Genomic DNA, 14,056 nt, shown 5'->3' with positions numbered 1-14,056 from the left:
CACAATTTTGTTTTGTTTTTACAGAGAAGCTTTTGCCATTGAATGGATGTTTTGTGGATATTTACAGACTCATCTTCTCCCTCCTCTTCACCTCCCCATGTACAAATAAAAACATAATTACCAGATAAAATGTATTTTTGTTTGGAAAAGCTTTTGACGGATGAAGTCCCTGTTCAGTTCTTTTATAACTGCATCGAGTGAAAACTCCTGTCTCTCTGGAGGAGATACACGGGCGGCCAGCAGGGGGCAGCACCGCCCCGCGGCAGCAGGGAGCAGCAACACTGTCTGGGTGCAGCAGAAGAAGAAACAACCGGAAGTCAGCTGTGTTATTAGCATTAGCGTCGCACTCTGCGCACTTTTTCTGCGCTTTTGCGCAACCTGCTGGTTTTTTCTGTGTCAAAACGGTAAGAGCTGTCCGCCCTCTCTGTTTCGGGGCTATTTTTAACCACAGCGGCGTAGCAGCAGCTAGAAGCGGTGTTTGTGTCAGACTGAGATCTGCTGAGGCTTCACCTGACAGCTGTCGGTTTCACTTATTTTAGTTCTGGACAGTCATTCTCCCGGTTTGTTCATATGTTTGAGTAGAATATAAACTACAGTCTGACATGTGAATTATTCTTTCTAATCTGATAGATTCCACCTCATTTTAGTTTCCACCAGTAATAATGTTCCTGTAATGTTTATTAGAACTCACCAGGAATATCTTTGTGGGCATTCTTTGCTCTCTTTCTGTCACCTCTCAGTTGTTTTTCCTCTGTTTGTGTCTAAATTCGTCCCCAGTTTGGTTTGATTCTTGTCAAACGTCAGTGTGACATTCCTCAGCTTCATGTCAGTGGAGTCTCTGCTGTTCATTTCTGCCATATTTTGACCAGGACAGTCTGATTTCTGCAGCTGTGTCCTGATTTCTGTTGATTCATGGTTTATACACTATTTGATTTTTCTCCCCCAGCCATATCTATGTGAGCTATAATGGCCTTATTTTGGTTTGTATCTATATGACCCCTTGGTCTGATTTCGTGTATGTTAGAAAAGGAAACATATTCATACTTGGAAAATTACATCTCTACATTTAACTCATTGTATTCACTGTTAACCTTTTCCTTACGCATAGACGTACAGTACATGGTCCGATTTCGGTGTTCAGTCTGATTTCTCTAATTTCTGTGTGTACAGTCTGCAGGCAGTATGGTTCTCTGTCACTGGTGGTGGATCCAGGTTCTCCTCGTCACCTCCTGCTCCGCCCACAGTGACTTCTTCACCTCCATCGGTGGGTACAATCCCCTCACGTTGGTCAACGTGTGGCTGCTGTGTTGCTCGATGTGTCAGGGAGTTGTACTGTATATCTCAGCCGGGTGTTGTGCAGTTGTTGTTGCTACTTTCTTTTTTCTTGACTGTTGTTGCGTCCTGTTTTTTTATGCGCTCAATACTTTGTCTTATCACTTTGTGTCAGCGTGTTTGAAGGTGCTATACAAATCAAATGCTTCTTGCTGTTATTATGTAATGCTCAGACTGTAGTTGTGTTGTTTGCACAGAGCTCAGTGTGTGGTTGTGTCCTCAGGTCACATGATCGACCTGCTGTCCACGGAGAAGGAGCTGGTGACTTCGCTGAAGAGCTACATCCAAGCTGAGGAAGACAAACTGCAGCAGATCAAAGAGTGAGTGTGAAACCCCAACGCAGGCACATACAAACACATCAGAGTCTCCACACCTGAACTGTGTGTGTGTGTGTGTGTGTGTGTGTGTGTGTGTGTGTGTGTGTGTGTGTGTGTGTGTGTGTGTGTGTGTGTGTGTGTGTGTTTCCAGGTGGGCGGACAGACTGGACGCTCTGTCTGCTGAAGCCTCACAGGACCCTGAGGAGTTTCTGGGTCACCCGGTGAACGCCTTCAAATTGATGAAGAGGCTGAACACAGAGTGGGTGGAGCTGGAGAGCCTGATACTCAAGGATGTGTCCGATGGTAAACACACACACACACACACACACACACATACACACTATTCTTTTATTTCTCAGTATCCAATGTTTGTGAGTATTCAGAGTGAATTAAAAATTCAGAGTAAAATAAAATTCTCCCATTAAGCTTTTTGAACCAGAAGATGAGGATGCAGAGACGGTGAAGATTCAGTTTTCTTCTCCTGTGCCATTCCAGAGTTCATCTCCAACCTGACCATCCACAGGCAGCACTTCCCCAACGACGAGGACCAGACGGGAGCCGCTAAAGCTCTGATGAGGCTGCAGGACACCTACCAGCTGGACACGGACACCATCGCCAGCGGACAGCTGCCAGGTTGCCTGTGACGCGCTGTAATCTTCCCTCTACTGCTCATGTTGGCTCTTCCTGACCTTTCCCCTCCCTCCGTGGCCTCCTCAGGCTCCTCCCTCCCGCGCAGCGTCCTGACAGTGGAGGACTGCTACGACGTGGGGAAGGTGGCGTACTCGGAGGCGGATTACTACCACACGGAGCTGTGGATGGCTCAGGCCCTCAAGCAGCTGGACCAGGGCGAGCCGGCCGCCGGTCTGGACGCCGTCACCATCCTGGACTACCTCAGCTACTCGGTGTACCAGCAGGGGGAACTGCAGAGCGCGCTGGACTTCACCAAGAGGCTGCTGGAGCTCGGTCAGCCGCACACTGGATGCTGTCGATGTTGTAGACATTAGATCAGAGGCTTATGTGCTGTGTGTGCAGTAGTATTAGTAGAGCAGAGCTCCAGGAAGGGCAGTGTTGACAGTCTTCACTTGTGTTCGCCTCTATGCAGACGACACTGAGTTTTATAGTACAACTCAAAACTATGTCTTTATTTTCATTGAACAAAATCTTGATGTAATTTATTCAGCAACACAGATTCGACTGGCCTCATTTAAATCAGCCTAAACCAATTTTAAACATGAGCAAGTTCCATGTTTAACATTATATAAATTATGTTGTAAATAATTTTAAACCACTTTAAAAAAATCTAAATGAATCCAAAACTGAGTTTCTGAATCTAAAAAAGTGAAAGCCTTCAGCAGCTCCAGCACTCCAGTTGAATCACACAGACTCTCAATTCCTCCTGTTAGACCCGACGCACCAGAGAGCCAACGGCAACCTGAAGTACTTCGAGTACCAGCTGGCCAAACAGAAGCAGGCGGAGGGGGAGCAGGGGGGGAGGCAGAGGAGCGAGACCCGCGGCCGCCCCGCCGACTACCTCCCCGAGAGGAAGAAGTACGAGCAGCTGTGTCGAGGCGAAGCGGTGGAGATGGTGAGCAGAGGCGTTTCCAGACGTCTCCAGGTCTGAAGTGAACAGCCAGCTGGTTTGGTTCGGTGTGTTCGCCGGTAGACAGAAGAAGCACACTACTACGCACTACAGAGACTGGGAAACCACCATTCTTTGCCCTGCTTTCATGATCTGCTATCACAGTATAATGCTTTTTTTTTTTTTTTTTTTTTTTCCATAAATTTCACCCAAAAGCCACATATTGCTGCCTCTCAGTGAGGATGGTTGTTGGTAGTATTGATTGATTATTAATTGATACATTGTAATTATTGAAGGTCTAATCTAACATCTCTACTTCTCGTCGATTAGACTCCTCGCCGGCAGAGCCGCCTCTTCTGCCGTTACCATGACAACGGCCGGCACCCGAGGTACGTGATTGGCCCGGTGAAGCAGGAGGACGAGTGGGACCGGCCCCACATCGTCCGTTACCACGACATCGTGTCGGACAAGGAGATGGAGAAGGTCAAGGAGCTGGCCAAGCCCAGGGTGAGTGCCAGGCCCCGTGACCTTTGACCCTTGCAACGTGCACTTCCTTCATCAGGTCCCTCCTGCTCACAGGTGAGAGGATGAAGGTCCCAGATCCTCCAACACTGAGGGAGACGCCTGAACTACAGGACCACCACAGACCGAGGCTGGTCAGTCAGTCAGACATTCCACCAGAAACCGGTGTAAAACTGCACAACAATTCCAACAAGCGGCTTAGAACCAGTTTAAACCGGTTCAAACCAGTTTCTGTGGTCAGAGCCTGCAGTCCAGTTCAGAGATCTGATCTGAGGAGCTTCGTATTCTGACCAGGAGTCATGTGGTGGTCCTGTGTTCAGGTACAGTACGATACAAGGCAGGACACACACACACACACACACACACACACAGTGCATGAGGGAGCAGGATAGTGTCTCCCTGTAACTGTTGGCCGATTGGCTCCACAGCTGCGTCGAGCCACCATCTCTAACCCCGTCACCGGCGTGTTGGAGACGGCCCATTACCGCATCAGCAAGAGGTAAGAGCCGCCGGGGGGACGGGGGGACGCAGTCCTCACACACTCCGCCCTCCCCCGTCTGTGACGGCCCACATTCTGGCAGGAGCAGAAAGATCTGGGTTCTCACTGAAGGGTGAAAGTTAAAGTTCACCTCCTGCTTTCTGTTGCAGAGCTTTAGCAAGGATGATATTTTAGAACAAAGTGTCGTTTAACACACTGATTTCAGTAAATCTGAACCCCCCCGCACCCCCCCATTTCTGCTCTGGCCGGGATTGAAACCTCTTGTGTTGTTTTTCTCATCACTGAGAAAATGTGACTGTGTATCGTGTTGAAGTTTGTGTGGAGGCAGCAGGAGGAGCCGTGGAAATAAACACACCAAATACTCTGTCAGCGCTTACTTCTGTGACGCTGTGTTTGTCTAAGTGTGCATGAGATGAAACGATGCAAGTAAAAATACCAGGATGAAGGGAAAAAGTCATAAAGTGAGGTTTCCTGGAGCTCCTGCTGCCTCCCAGACCGCAGCGTCCGGGCGTCGGATAGTGACCTGCTGCTTTCTGTCCTGTCTCTGTCCTCTCTCTGTGTGCTATAATGTGGTTGGGGGGCTAGCTCAGACGTGCCACCGTACATGACCCTCAGACAGGCACACTGACCACCGCCCATTACCGAGTCTCCAAGAGGTAAGAGCAGCGCCGCCCCGCTGCTGTGTTCAGTTCAAACCCCCCCCAGAGTCAGTCCGGTAGCTCCGCCCCCTGCCGTCTGTCACCGCTCGGACTCAGAGTTCCTCCTGGGTCAGCGCTGGTGACAGACGGTGACTTCCTGCTCATTCCCCAGAACGACACATTAACACTCAGCTGTTTCCTCACCGGCGCCGATTTATCTGCACTGAGACCACTTCAGTCCTCCATCCCCACCCGTCCTCCCCGTCCTGCCGTGGCGTGTGTGTGTGTGTGTGTGTATGTGTGTGTTCCTGAGCCCAGCAGTAAGGAGGTTTCCCCCCCTCTGTCCTCACAGCGCCTGGCTCGGAGCCTTCGAGCACCCAGTGGTGGATAAGATCAACCAGAGGATCGAAGACGTGACGGGGCTGGACGTCTCCACGGCGGAGGACCTGCAGGTGAACTGATCAGACTCTCCTACTGTCTGTCACTCCGATCCTCTCCGACTCGCTTCAACTGTCTGATTTTTCAGACTCTTCAACTCTTTCCACTTTTCCCTAAATGGTCTTTTATTCTCGCGTTTCTATGCTTTTGATGCAGGTGGCAAATTACGGCGTTGGAGGACAGTACGAACCGCACTTCGATTTTGGACGAGTCAGTGAGCGTTTTATTTTGGAGATTTTTTTTAAATTAAATGCCAAATATATCCCAGCTTTCAGTCATTTGATGGTTTGTTGAAGCTGCAGAAGATCAAATATTTATCTCCAATGAACGTCATAGAAAAATGTATTTCTTGCTCTTTATTAAGTATTTTTATCAACAATTTAATTTAATTAGAAAACATTTTCCTTCTTTATTTGTTTTTGCAGAAAGACGAACCCGACGCCTTCGAGGAGCTCGGGACGGGAAACCGGATCGCAACCTGGCTGCTTTATGTCAGTGTGTGTGTGTGCGTGTGCATGCATGTGCACGTTATCGTCCTCTAACTACCAAACATCTCCTCCGCCCTGCAGATGAGTGACGTGCAGGCAGGGGGCGCCACAGTCTTCACCGATGTGGGAGCCGCTGTTTGGCCCAAAAAGGTGAAGAAGAGTTTCCTCGTCAGTTTGTTTTCCTAAAGAAGGAAAAATAATAAAAATCACACTTGGAATATTAAGTGTGTGTGTGTGTATGTATGTGTGTGTTTTCAGGGTTCAGCAGTGTTCTGGTATAATCTGTTTCCCAGTGGAGAAGGAGACTATCGCACTCGTCACGCTGCCTGTCCTGTTCTGCTGGGAAACAAGTGGGGTCAGTCTCTCTCTCTCACACACACACACACGTTTTCCTCGCAGTGACGGTAGCTGCTGTGTGTTGACACCAGTTAACTCAAACTCCTCTGTGGTTTCATTTCGGTTATGAAGTTCTCGCTTTTTTAATTTTCAGTATTATCATTTATCTTTTCTGCTCTAACTACTTTTTTTTCTTCCTCCAGTTTCGAACAAGTGGATCCACGAGCGAGGGCAGGAGTTCAGGAGGCGCTGCAGCCTGCAGGAGGCCCACTGACCTCCTCTGCTCCTGCTGTGTGTGTGTGTGTGTGTGTGTGTGTGTGTGTGTTTGTGTGTTTCAGTGGGTGGTGCATTCACTGTCTTTCACAAAGCATCAGACACGTGAAGAGTGTGTCACTCTGCAGCTGTGAGACGTGTGGCCGGCTTCTCTTCTAAACATTTATTTACGCGCACACACACACACACACACACACACTGCTGCTGCTTCTTTCTCAGTCGGTCCCTGAAGGGACCGGGTGCACTGCACTCCTGGCAGACCGGTTACTTTTGCCCCCCTTGCTCCTTCAGAGGAGCGTAGGTCAAAGGTCAAAGACCTGCCACTCCGAGCGATCTGGAGCGAATGTCAGGATTTTGTTCCAGTCTGACACAAACAGACCCACGTCTGTGTTTTCTCTTCCCTGTGAGTTCCAGCTTCGGTCTTTTGGGTTTTTCATAGAGACGATGTTACGAGGTGTGCAGAGTGTGTTTTATGTAAATAGAAACTCTGATCACAGATCAGAATGAAGCCTCAGCTGCAGGGTCTCTTATGACGTCTCTGCAGACACCAGATTCCCGTCACTGTTACCATGATGATTGTTCTGCTCTGTTCTTATTTATTTATGCTGTTTCAATAAAATCTTGGATTTTACAGCTGTTGGTATTGAATGAATTTGAACAGTTTAAACTGGAGGAGGAAGTACATAGGCTGTATGTAGGAGTGCACAATGTCCCTCCAAAGAGAAATTTAACCAAATTCTAACGCTCAAATACAAACTTAACAAAATACTTTCAGCCAAGATTAGTAAAGTCTTCCGATTTACGAAACAGAAATACTTCGAATTTGTCGATAAACCGTATAAATTATTGGCCGGGCAATTGCGTAACTTGGAGAGCGAACGTGTGATTCATAAAATTAAATCAGGCACCGGGGAGCTCTTAACTTCTCACAAAGCAATAAATGAGAGGTTTAAGCAATTTTATGAGACCTTATATAGTTCTCAAATGAATGCAAACTCAGGGGATATGCAAAAATTCAGGCGTAAACTCCCAACATTAGATCAGGCGGGCCGTGACTTCCTGCGAGCCGATATTACGTTGGTGGAAATTTCAGAAACTATAAAATCCCTTAAAAGCGGTAAAACTCCCGGACCAGACGGCTTTACTAATGAATTCTATAAAAAATTTAACAAATTACTAGTGCCCTACTTAAATAGAATGTATAGACAGGCGTTTGACAGTGGCGTACTTCCACATACATTGACTGAGGCGACTATCACTTCGATTCCAAAAAAAGGGAGGGATCTGGAGGGTGATGGGTGATCTCCAGGGTGATGGTGGTGCTGATGGAGTTCAGTTTGTCTGGGAGCTGTGGACTTGGCTTCAGTGCACACTTCACTCTTTGTTCATCTTTGAGTAGTTTTCACTCATTTTATTTTGTTTGTGTTTTTTCTTCATGAATTACAGCCTGATTTTTCATGATTCATACAGTAAATGAAACGCCTGGAGCAGAACGTTCCCGGTTCCAACTGTCAGTGTCGGAGCAGCTACAAGACTCTGTGTGTGTGTGTGTGTGTGTGTGTGTGTGTGTGTGTATCAAAGACAGAGTGCTCATTCAGATGTACTTTCAAAATGAAGACAAATGGACAACGGCTGCAATTTCACAAGATTTATTTGAAAATGCTGAAGTTATATGAAACAAAACAAACAAACAAAAAAAACCCAGAAAACAGATTCATATTAAAGAGAATGTCACCGGTCTTAGAGAAAAGTCAACACTCATCACGGTTTCAAAATAAAACTCTACAGATAGAATCTAGTTTTTTTACAAGATCATGTTATTTTTCTTTGTTTTTTTTCTTCTTTTGAAGTTTTAGCCAATCTTTGGATATTTTGAACTTTACATCAGAGCAGATATGACTGATAGACGATGTTGGATTCAGTTGACTTTGGACTGTTTTGGTTCATGCTGCTGCTGAACCTTCGCCCTGCTGGGAGACCTTCCTCAATGCACTGAACTCCTCTCATTTCATTTCTAATGAAATGAAATGGTGGAGGGGGGAGACTGTTCCTGTTTTATTTCCCACGGTCTCTTTGAATGTGATGAGGCAGCTAAGTTGTAAACTGAAATGAGAGATTCTGAGGTCACCATGTCACGTCCCACAGATTTAAAAAGGAAAGTTTTGGGTTCAAAAGACTCAAACTTTAGGGAGAGATCAGTGTGTGACGTTCTGCAGGGTTACGAAGGACGGAACATCATGGTGATGCGCTTCACCGAGTAACCATAACCTTTCCACTTGGACCAAATGACTCCGTTTGAATAATGATTGGTTTCATGTTCCCATTGATACAAGCCAGTAGGATTGGTGTGATAACATGCGTTGTACCAAAATGCCCCGTGGAAACGCTGAGCGCAGTTCGACATGCTGTTGTCCTGGTCGTTGTCAAAGGTGGAGAAGTTCTGTCCGTGATGGTAAGTCAGAGAGTCTCCTGCAGAAACACCAAGACACGAGGAAATGAAGATCCACACTCTTTCCAGGAGTTGCTTCTTCAGTCAAACTGAAAGTGGTTTCTTCTTTATTTATTCACTGGTCATTACATATCTGGAGTTAAAAGACGATTCTTTTAGGTGAGAAAGATTTTGTGACCATCGAATTAGAATCAGTCATTACAAAAATGGCCTGATTTGAACAATCAAGTTGGCACACACCTTTCCTCAGTGATATTTGTTTGGATGCTTGTTGTTGTGCACGATGGCGTCATGTCAGAGAAGGTGTGTCTGCCTGAAGGCGTTTTTCATTATGCTGAAAGAGGACACTTGAACTACAATGTGCAGCATTTGCATATGAAAGGTAATACAATGTGGGAGCCGTACCAAGCCGTTCAAGGTCACACCTTTAGGTGTTCCTTTCAAGACCTGCCACTAAGATATTTATAAGCAATTGTTAGTTGATGAAACCTCAAAGCCAAATCTGTTGTCGTGTGCTGGCATCTGCCAAAGACAGCACGAAGGCCAAGTCGGTCACAAACAAGATCAAGAAAATAACTCGGGCTCACCGGCCGTTCGCTGTCATCATATATTAATAAAAAATAGTTTAAATTGCAATTTTTCATACATGTGAATTTCACAGTAAACGTGTTTTACACTGAAATAAACAAATTCTTCAAATTTACTGTTTAGGCCAATGCCTTTTTTTATATCATTATCTGTTCTCAATTTTTTTTTAAATGGGTGCATCTCTAGTTTTAATCACACTGAAATGACAGGAAGTTTTATTCTTATATCACAATATACTAGTATTATAGGCCTTACATGATCAAAAAGGAAAACAAAATCAAGGAGAAACACCTGTTGGAGGTGAAACTTTTGAAAACGTGAGCTTTGAGTGATTCCGCGCAACTGTCATGAATGTTGCAAATATGGTTGTTCCGTCAGTCTTATTTTGAAAGGCAGTTTTCCTTCTGTTTTCATTGAAATTCTATGACACATAACTGTTCCGACCGGAACCAAAGCCTGTTCTTCCTACCAGCAGATCATTGGGAGAATTTAATGAATTGTAAGCAAATTGAATTTTATTTAATTGAAATGTTATTTTGTCACTGTTCCAACGACAGGAAAAAATAGCCGATTTCCTAATAATTTAAAGAATTCCTCAGAAGCAATGTTCCCTCACTTTACGTTAACCACTGACCTCAGACGGTATTTTCAGATTTTACACCCGATGCTCGGTCCCTAAAAAGGACAGTACATTTCTCTATGGAAATAAAGCAAACACCCACAATGTTGGACCTTTCTAGGTATATAATTTCCAGATCTTAGCCACCTGAGCTTATATAGAGGGGAAGCTGGGGAAATTCTACACCTCTGCTCATCTAAGATAAACAGACCTGTTCTTCACCTCCGTTGTGGGTTTGTGTTGTGGTGATGAAGCCTTTTGTTGTTATGTTGTGGCTTTTTGTTGAGTTGTTTTAAGCTATTGTGGCTTTTTGCTGTTGTGTTGTGGCATTTGCAGTTTTGCTGTGTCATTGGCCCTTCTGGGCCACCGTAGAAATGCCTTTTTGAAAGGGATTTCCCCTGAAAACATTAGGGAATCCATCGTTCACTGAGACTCTGATCATTCTGACCAACCGGCAGTTTATAGAGACCTTTGAAATTATGTCTGACTCACCGGCACCACCGTCATAAAATCCTGACACATGCAGCGCGTAGCCGTCACTCTCAGCATCAATATGGAAGGAATCATACTGAGCGTAAGCTGTGTCTCCATCAAAGTCATCCAGGACGACTCGCAGCACATAGCTTCCATTCTGGGTGAGATAGTGGAGGAGCTCCAGACCTGCACATGTTGATTAAAGCATCAGTGATCTGATCTGATGGAGGATGGAATCGGAGGATGTGGTTCAACCCTGCTTAACATCTGATCACAGTTCATGAAAATTACTCTACTAAAAATTATTACACACAGCACAGGAGCTTAGTTGTTGGAGTAACATCTGTTCTGTCTTGAGATAGTGTGTATCCAGTGTAAACAGTTTAAAAATAGCCAAAAAGCCTTTGGTGTGACGTCACTCTATAAACACCGGTAGTCCATTCACTGTTGGTCTAGTCTGAGTCCTCACCAATCCAGTGCTCCTCAGCAGGGTCCCCGAAGCCGTTCCTGTAAGACTCCCAGGGCTGGTAGAAGTTGACTTTACCTCCATCCCTCCTCAGGAAAACCTAAAAACACGAAACGATCCCATTCAAACATTTACTTGAACCAAGACTGGCATAAAGAGCAATTGTTTTTTTACAATTTAGAAACTGTGGCTAAAGGATTCATCCCTCTCAACAAAATCCCGTATGGCAAAGGGCCTTCAGAAGTGACCTGATTCATAAGGATAGGCAGTCTGCTCAGAACTGACAGCAAGATGGGTGGAGTCAAATACGGGGCAATCTTGGAGGAAAAGCTGTCGGAGTCTGCAAACAGCTTGAGACTAAGACAGAGGTTCACCTTCCAGCAAGGCAACGGACCAAAACATCCAGCCAGAGCTACGGAGGAACAGTTTAGATCGAAGCATGTCAGAATGTCAAAATCAAAGTCCTGACCTTCATCCAATTGGAAATCTCTGGCAAAACTTAAAAATTGTTGTTCACAGATGAGCTTGAGCTCATTTTCAAGGAAAAATAGCTAAAAAACCTCAGCCTCTGGATGTGCAAAACTGGTAGAGACAGACCCGAAAAGACTTTGAGCAGTTGTTGCAGTTAAAGATGGCTGTCTGAAGTAATGACCCAGGGGGATGAACACTTTTGTACACCACATTCTTAAGTCCTTTATTTGGCAAAAATATCAAAAAATCATGTGTTGTTTTCCTTTCACTTCAGTATCATGCAAGTTGTAGAGTTCTGTCACATGAAATCCCAATAAAACACATTTATGTTGTGTGGTTGTGTTGTGGAAAAATGTTGAAAATGTATGAAGACGTCTGCAAACCTCCATGTGTGCGATTCTCAGTCAGATTTAACCTTTTGAGCATAATTACTACATTTTGTCTCATCTGCACACAAGTGTATTTATGTAACTTAGATTTTTTAAAAATCATGATGTAGGAAAGTAGCTAAGATCTCAAATCTTCAGCAACACCTTATTGATGACATTTCCCAACTTTGACTGTTTTCTTGTAAAGGGCTAAAGGTGCGGAAACAACTCACCGTCCAGGCCCCCTTGTCTGCGTCAAAGTCTGTTTCAAAGTCACAGAACACCTGAACACGTCACAGGAGAGGCAACATGAGATGAGAGGAGATACCAGAGGATCCAGGATTAGAAATGAGGCAAGATATGATGAGATATGAGGGGATGAGATGAGATGAGATTACCTTGACACCACCCAACCCAAAGTGGGCTGGATAGATGGTGTAGACCCTGCTGGGCAGCCTGACGTCCTGCTCCACCTCTTGGCAGGACTGTGGCCGTTTGGTGGGAAAACTTGTGATCGTGAGAGGGAGGAGGAGGAAGGACAGCAGCTGGAACAGAGGAGAGCAGGAGAAGTTCTAGGAGTGATGTGAAAAAGACCTTCCTTCAGAGCTATTGAGAAAACACTGCAGCAGTTTCCTGCTTATGAGCTACAACCAAAATACAAATCAAAGTGTGGGGCTTGAAGTCCTCCGCTGTTTTGAAAAGTTGCAAGGTTGATTCTTGGTTATTTATCCATCCAGTAGAATATATGAACTATGCTGTTAAGGGTGGAGAACCTGTCCGGGTATGAAGTGACCTCTAGTGACCGAGACGTGGTTCATTTTAACTGAGGACAGGACAGGGTTTGTGATACAGTGTAATATCATCTGCATACAAGCTTGATTTGTAATGACGAGACTGTTTGAATGGTGTGAACAGTTTTGGAGGCAGTGGATATCCTGTGATACGTGCTAATAAATAACACATGCAGTGCATGAATTTAAGTGTTTCAATCCAGCTTGTTGAATATAGCAGCAATCCAAAATGACTCAACGAGGTGAAGAGAAAGAAGCATTCCCCCTCATCAGAAGCCACAAAGCACTCAAAACGTTTGAACTCTTTGTTGACGTATTGTGTCTGTAATCATTCAAAAGATTAAATATTTTTCTCATATTTTCTAAGTGTCTCGCCTTAACAGTTGGACACAGTCACAGACTCACCTTCATGCTGAGAGTTGTTCTGAAGCAATCTGATGATGGGGACTGCAAGAATCAAACAAGAGTCCAAACAGGGTATTCCAGAGTGGATTCACAGCGTGGCGTCCTGCTGCTTCAGCTCAGAGTGAAGCAGTTCTCTTGTTGTTTGGGACTCACCTGCAGCTGATGTCTGTCGTCATTACGCCACACCTCATCGTTCATATCCACCGAGGCCGATCAATCAGACCCATCCTCCTCAGTGTCTGCATGGCCTATAAACCTCAAAACCTAATTGAGGCAACGTGAGAGATGACAGAATTCAAGAATAAAAGTGTCACACTGGAACAGAATGAATTCTGTGATCGTTAAAGACATAGTGAACATTCCAGAGTAAGGCAGGACATACCTGTCTGGCACTGCTGCTGAGACGGAGGGAACACTGTCTGCCACAAACACAATCATTTTCTCAAACCTCACAATGAATCTCAAGCACTTCTCTGAGACCATCTAAAGCTGATCTAAAAAGCAAAATGATGTTTTCATTACATCTGAACCTAAAATATGTTTAAAATAGAGTCTATTTAGACTTAAACTCAAGTAAAGTCCATTTATAATTGTTGTGGTTGATCAGTTTTTGTACATTTTAAATGTAATAAATCCTATTATTTCACAATTTGCTCTTAAAGTAATAAAACTAACTAAGAAAACAATAATTGAGAGCGAGTTGTGGAGTATATATCCTCAATCGATGGAAGTGGACACTATTTCATGCACTATAGTTACTAATCTCAAACAAACTGCACCAAAACAGGAAAAGAAAAAAAAAAACTTTTTATTTTCCAAGAACTGCATTTTAATGATTTTTTTTACAGAGGTAACAAATATCTGAGATGAATACATATGTCTCACATCTGCTTCAGTTTTCAGTCATTTGAAATTGGGATTATTACCATTATTAAAGGGATAAAATCATCAGTCCATAGTTTCCATCAGTCCTTGGTTTCCAGTGTCCCTGTGATCATGCGGT

At 44.7% G+C, this 14,056-nt stretch overlaps 2 protein-coding genes across 4 annotated transcripts; one reads left to right on the top strand and one right to left on the bottom strand.

Moving 5' to 3' along the window:
• The first annotated feature begins 306 nt into the window (after window positions 1-306).
• Window positions 307-7,053, top strand: LOC115392809 (prolyl 4-hydroxylase subunit alpha-1-like). 3 transcript variants are annotated; one of them, XM_030097409.1, is made up of 16 exons: window positions 307-404; window positions 1,171-1,264; window positions 1,556-1,652; window positions 1,801-1,952; window positions 2,145-2,282; window positions 2,367-2,612; window positions 3,053-3,234; window positions 3,559-3,735; window positions 4,179-4,249; window positions 4,840-4,905; window positions 5,240-5,339; window positions 5,482-5,535; window positions 5,751-5,816; window positions 5,895-5,963; window positions 6,072-6,168; window positions 6,353-7,053. In XM_030097409.1, exons 2-16 carry the CDS (start codon window positions 1,183-1,185, stop codon window positions 6,421-6,423), a joined length of 1,668 nt encoding a protein of 555 aa, XP_029953269.1. In that variant the 5' UTR covers window positions 307-404; window positions 1,171-1,182; the 3' UTR covers window positions 6,424-7,053. The 3 variants fall into 3 exon arrangements, with proteins under 3 accessions (XP_029953269.1, XP_029953271.1, XP_029953270.1); XM_030097411.1 differs by lacking the exon at window positions 4,179-4,249 and having other exon boundaries at window positions 4,835-4,905; XM_030097410.1 differs by lacking the exon at window positions 4,840-4,905.
• A 1,002-nt stretch (window positions 7,054-8,055) lies between these two features.
• LOC115392812 (microfibril-associated glycoprotein 4-like) lies at window positions 8,056-13,251 on the bottom strand. The gene is made up of 7 exons (XM_030097416.1): window positions 13,207-13,251; window positions 13,054-13,095; window positions 12,256-12,402; window positions 12,091-12,141; window positions 11,022-11,118; window positions 10,571-10,738; window positions 8,056-8,891 (listed from the first exon to the last, which is right to left on the bottom strand). The coding sequence occupies exons 1-7, from the start codon at window positions 13,249-13,251 to the stop codon at window positions 8,641-8,643; spliced, it is 801 nt and encodes a 266-aa protein (XP_029953276.1). The 3' UTR covers window positions 8,056-8,640.
• Between the last annotated feature and the right edge of the window lie 805 nt (window positions 13,252-14,056).

This window comes from Salarias fasciatus, chromosome 8 (genome assembly GCF_902148845.1).
Source record: "Salarias fasciatus chromosome 8, fSalaFa1.1, whole genome shotgun sequence".
NCBI classification, from domain to species: domain Eukaryota; kingdom Metazoa; phylum Chordata; class Actinopteri; order Blenniiformes; family Blenniidae; genus Salarias; species Salarias fasciatus.
Note: the sequence above shows the minus strand (reverse complement) of the source record. Positions and strands in the feature narration are given on the sequence as shown.

Bases quoted from the DNA above. Each gene is read 5' to 3' on its own strand.
- LOC115392809 (XM_030097409.1), top strand. From the start codon at position 1,183: ATGGTTCTCTGTCACTGGTGGTGGATCCAGGTTCTCCTCGTCACCTCC. The intron at 1,265-1,555 runs GTGGGTACAATC...TTGTGTCCTCAG, and splicing joins TGACTTCTTCACCTCCATCG to GTCACATGATCGACCTGCTG. The intron at 5,340-5,481 runs GTGAACTGATCA...CTTTTGATGCAG, and splicing joins CCACGGCGGAGGACCTGCAG to GTGGCAAATTACGGCGTTGG.
- LOC115392812 (XM_030097416.1), bottom strand. From the start codon at position 13,251: ATGAACGATGAGGTGTGGCGTAATGACGACAGACATCAGCTGCAG. The intron at 13,096-13,206 runs GTGAGTCCCAAA...TGATTCTTGCAG, and splicing joins ACGACAGACATCAGCTGCAG to TCCCCATCATCAGATTGCTT. The intron at 12,142-12,255 runs GTAATCTCATCT...TGACGTGTTCAG, and splicing joins TTGGGTTGGGTGGTGTCAAG to GTGTTCTGTGACTTTGAAAC.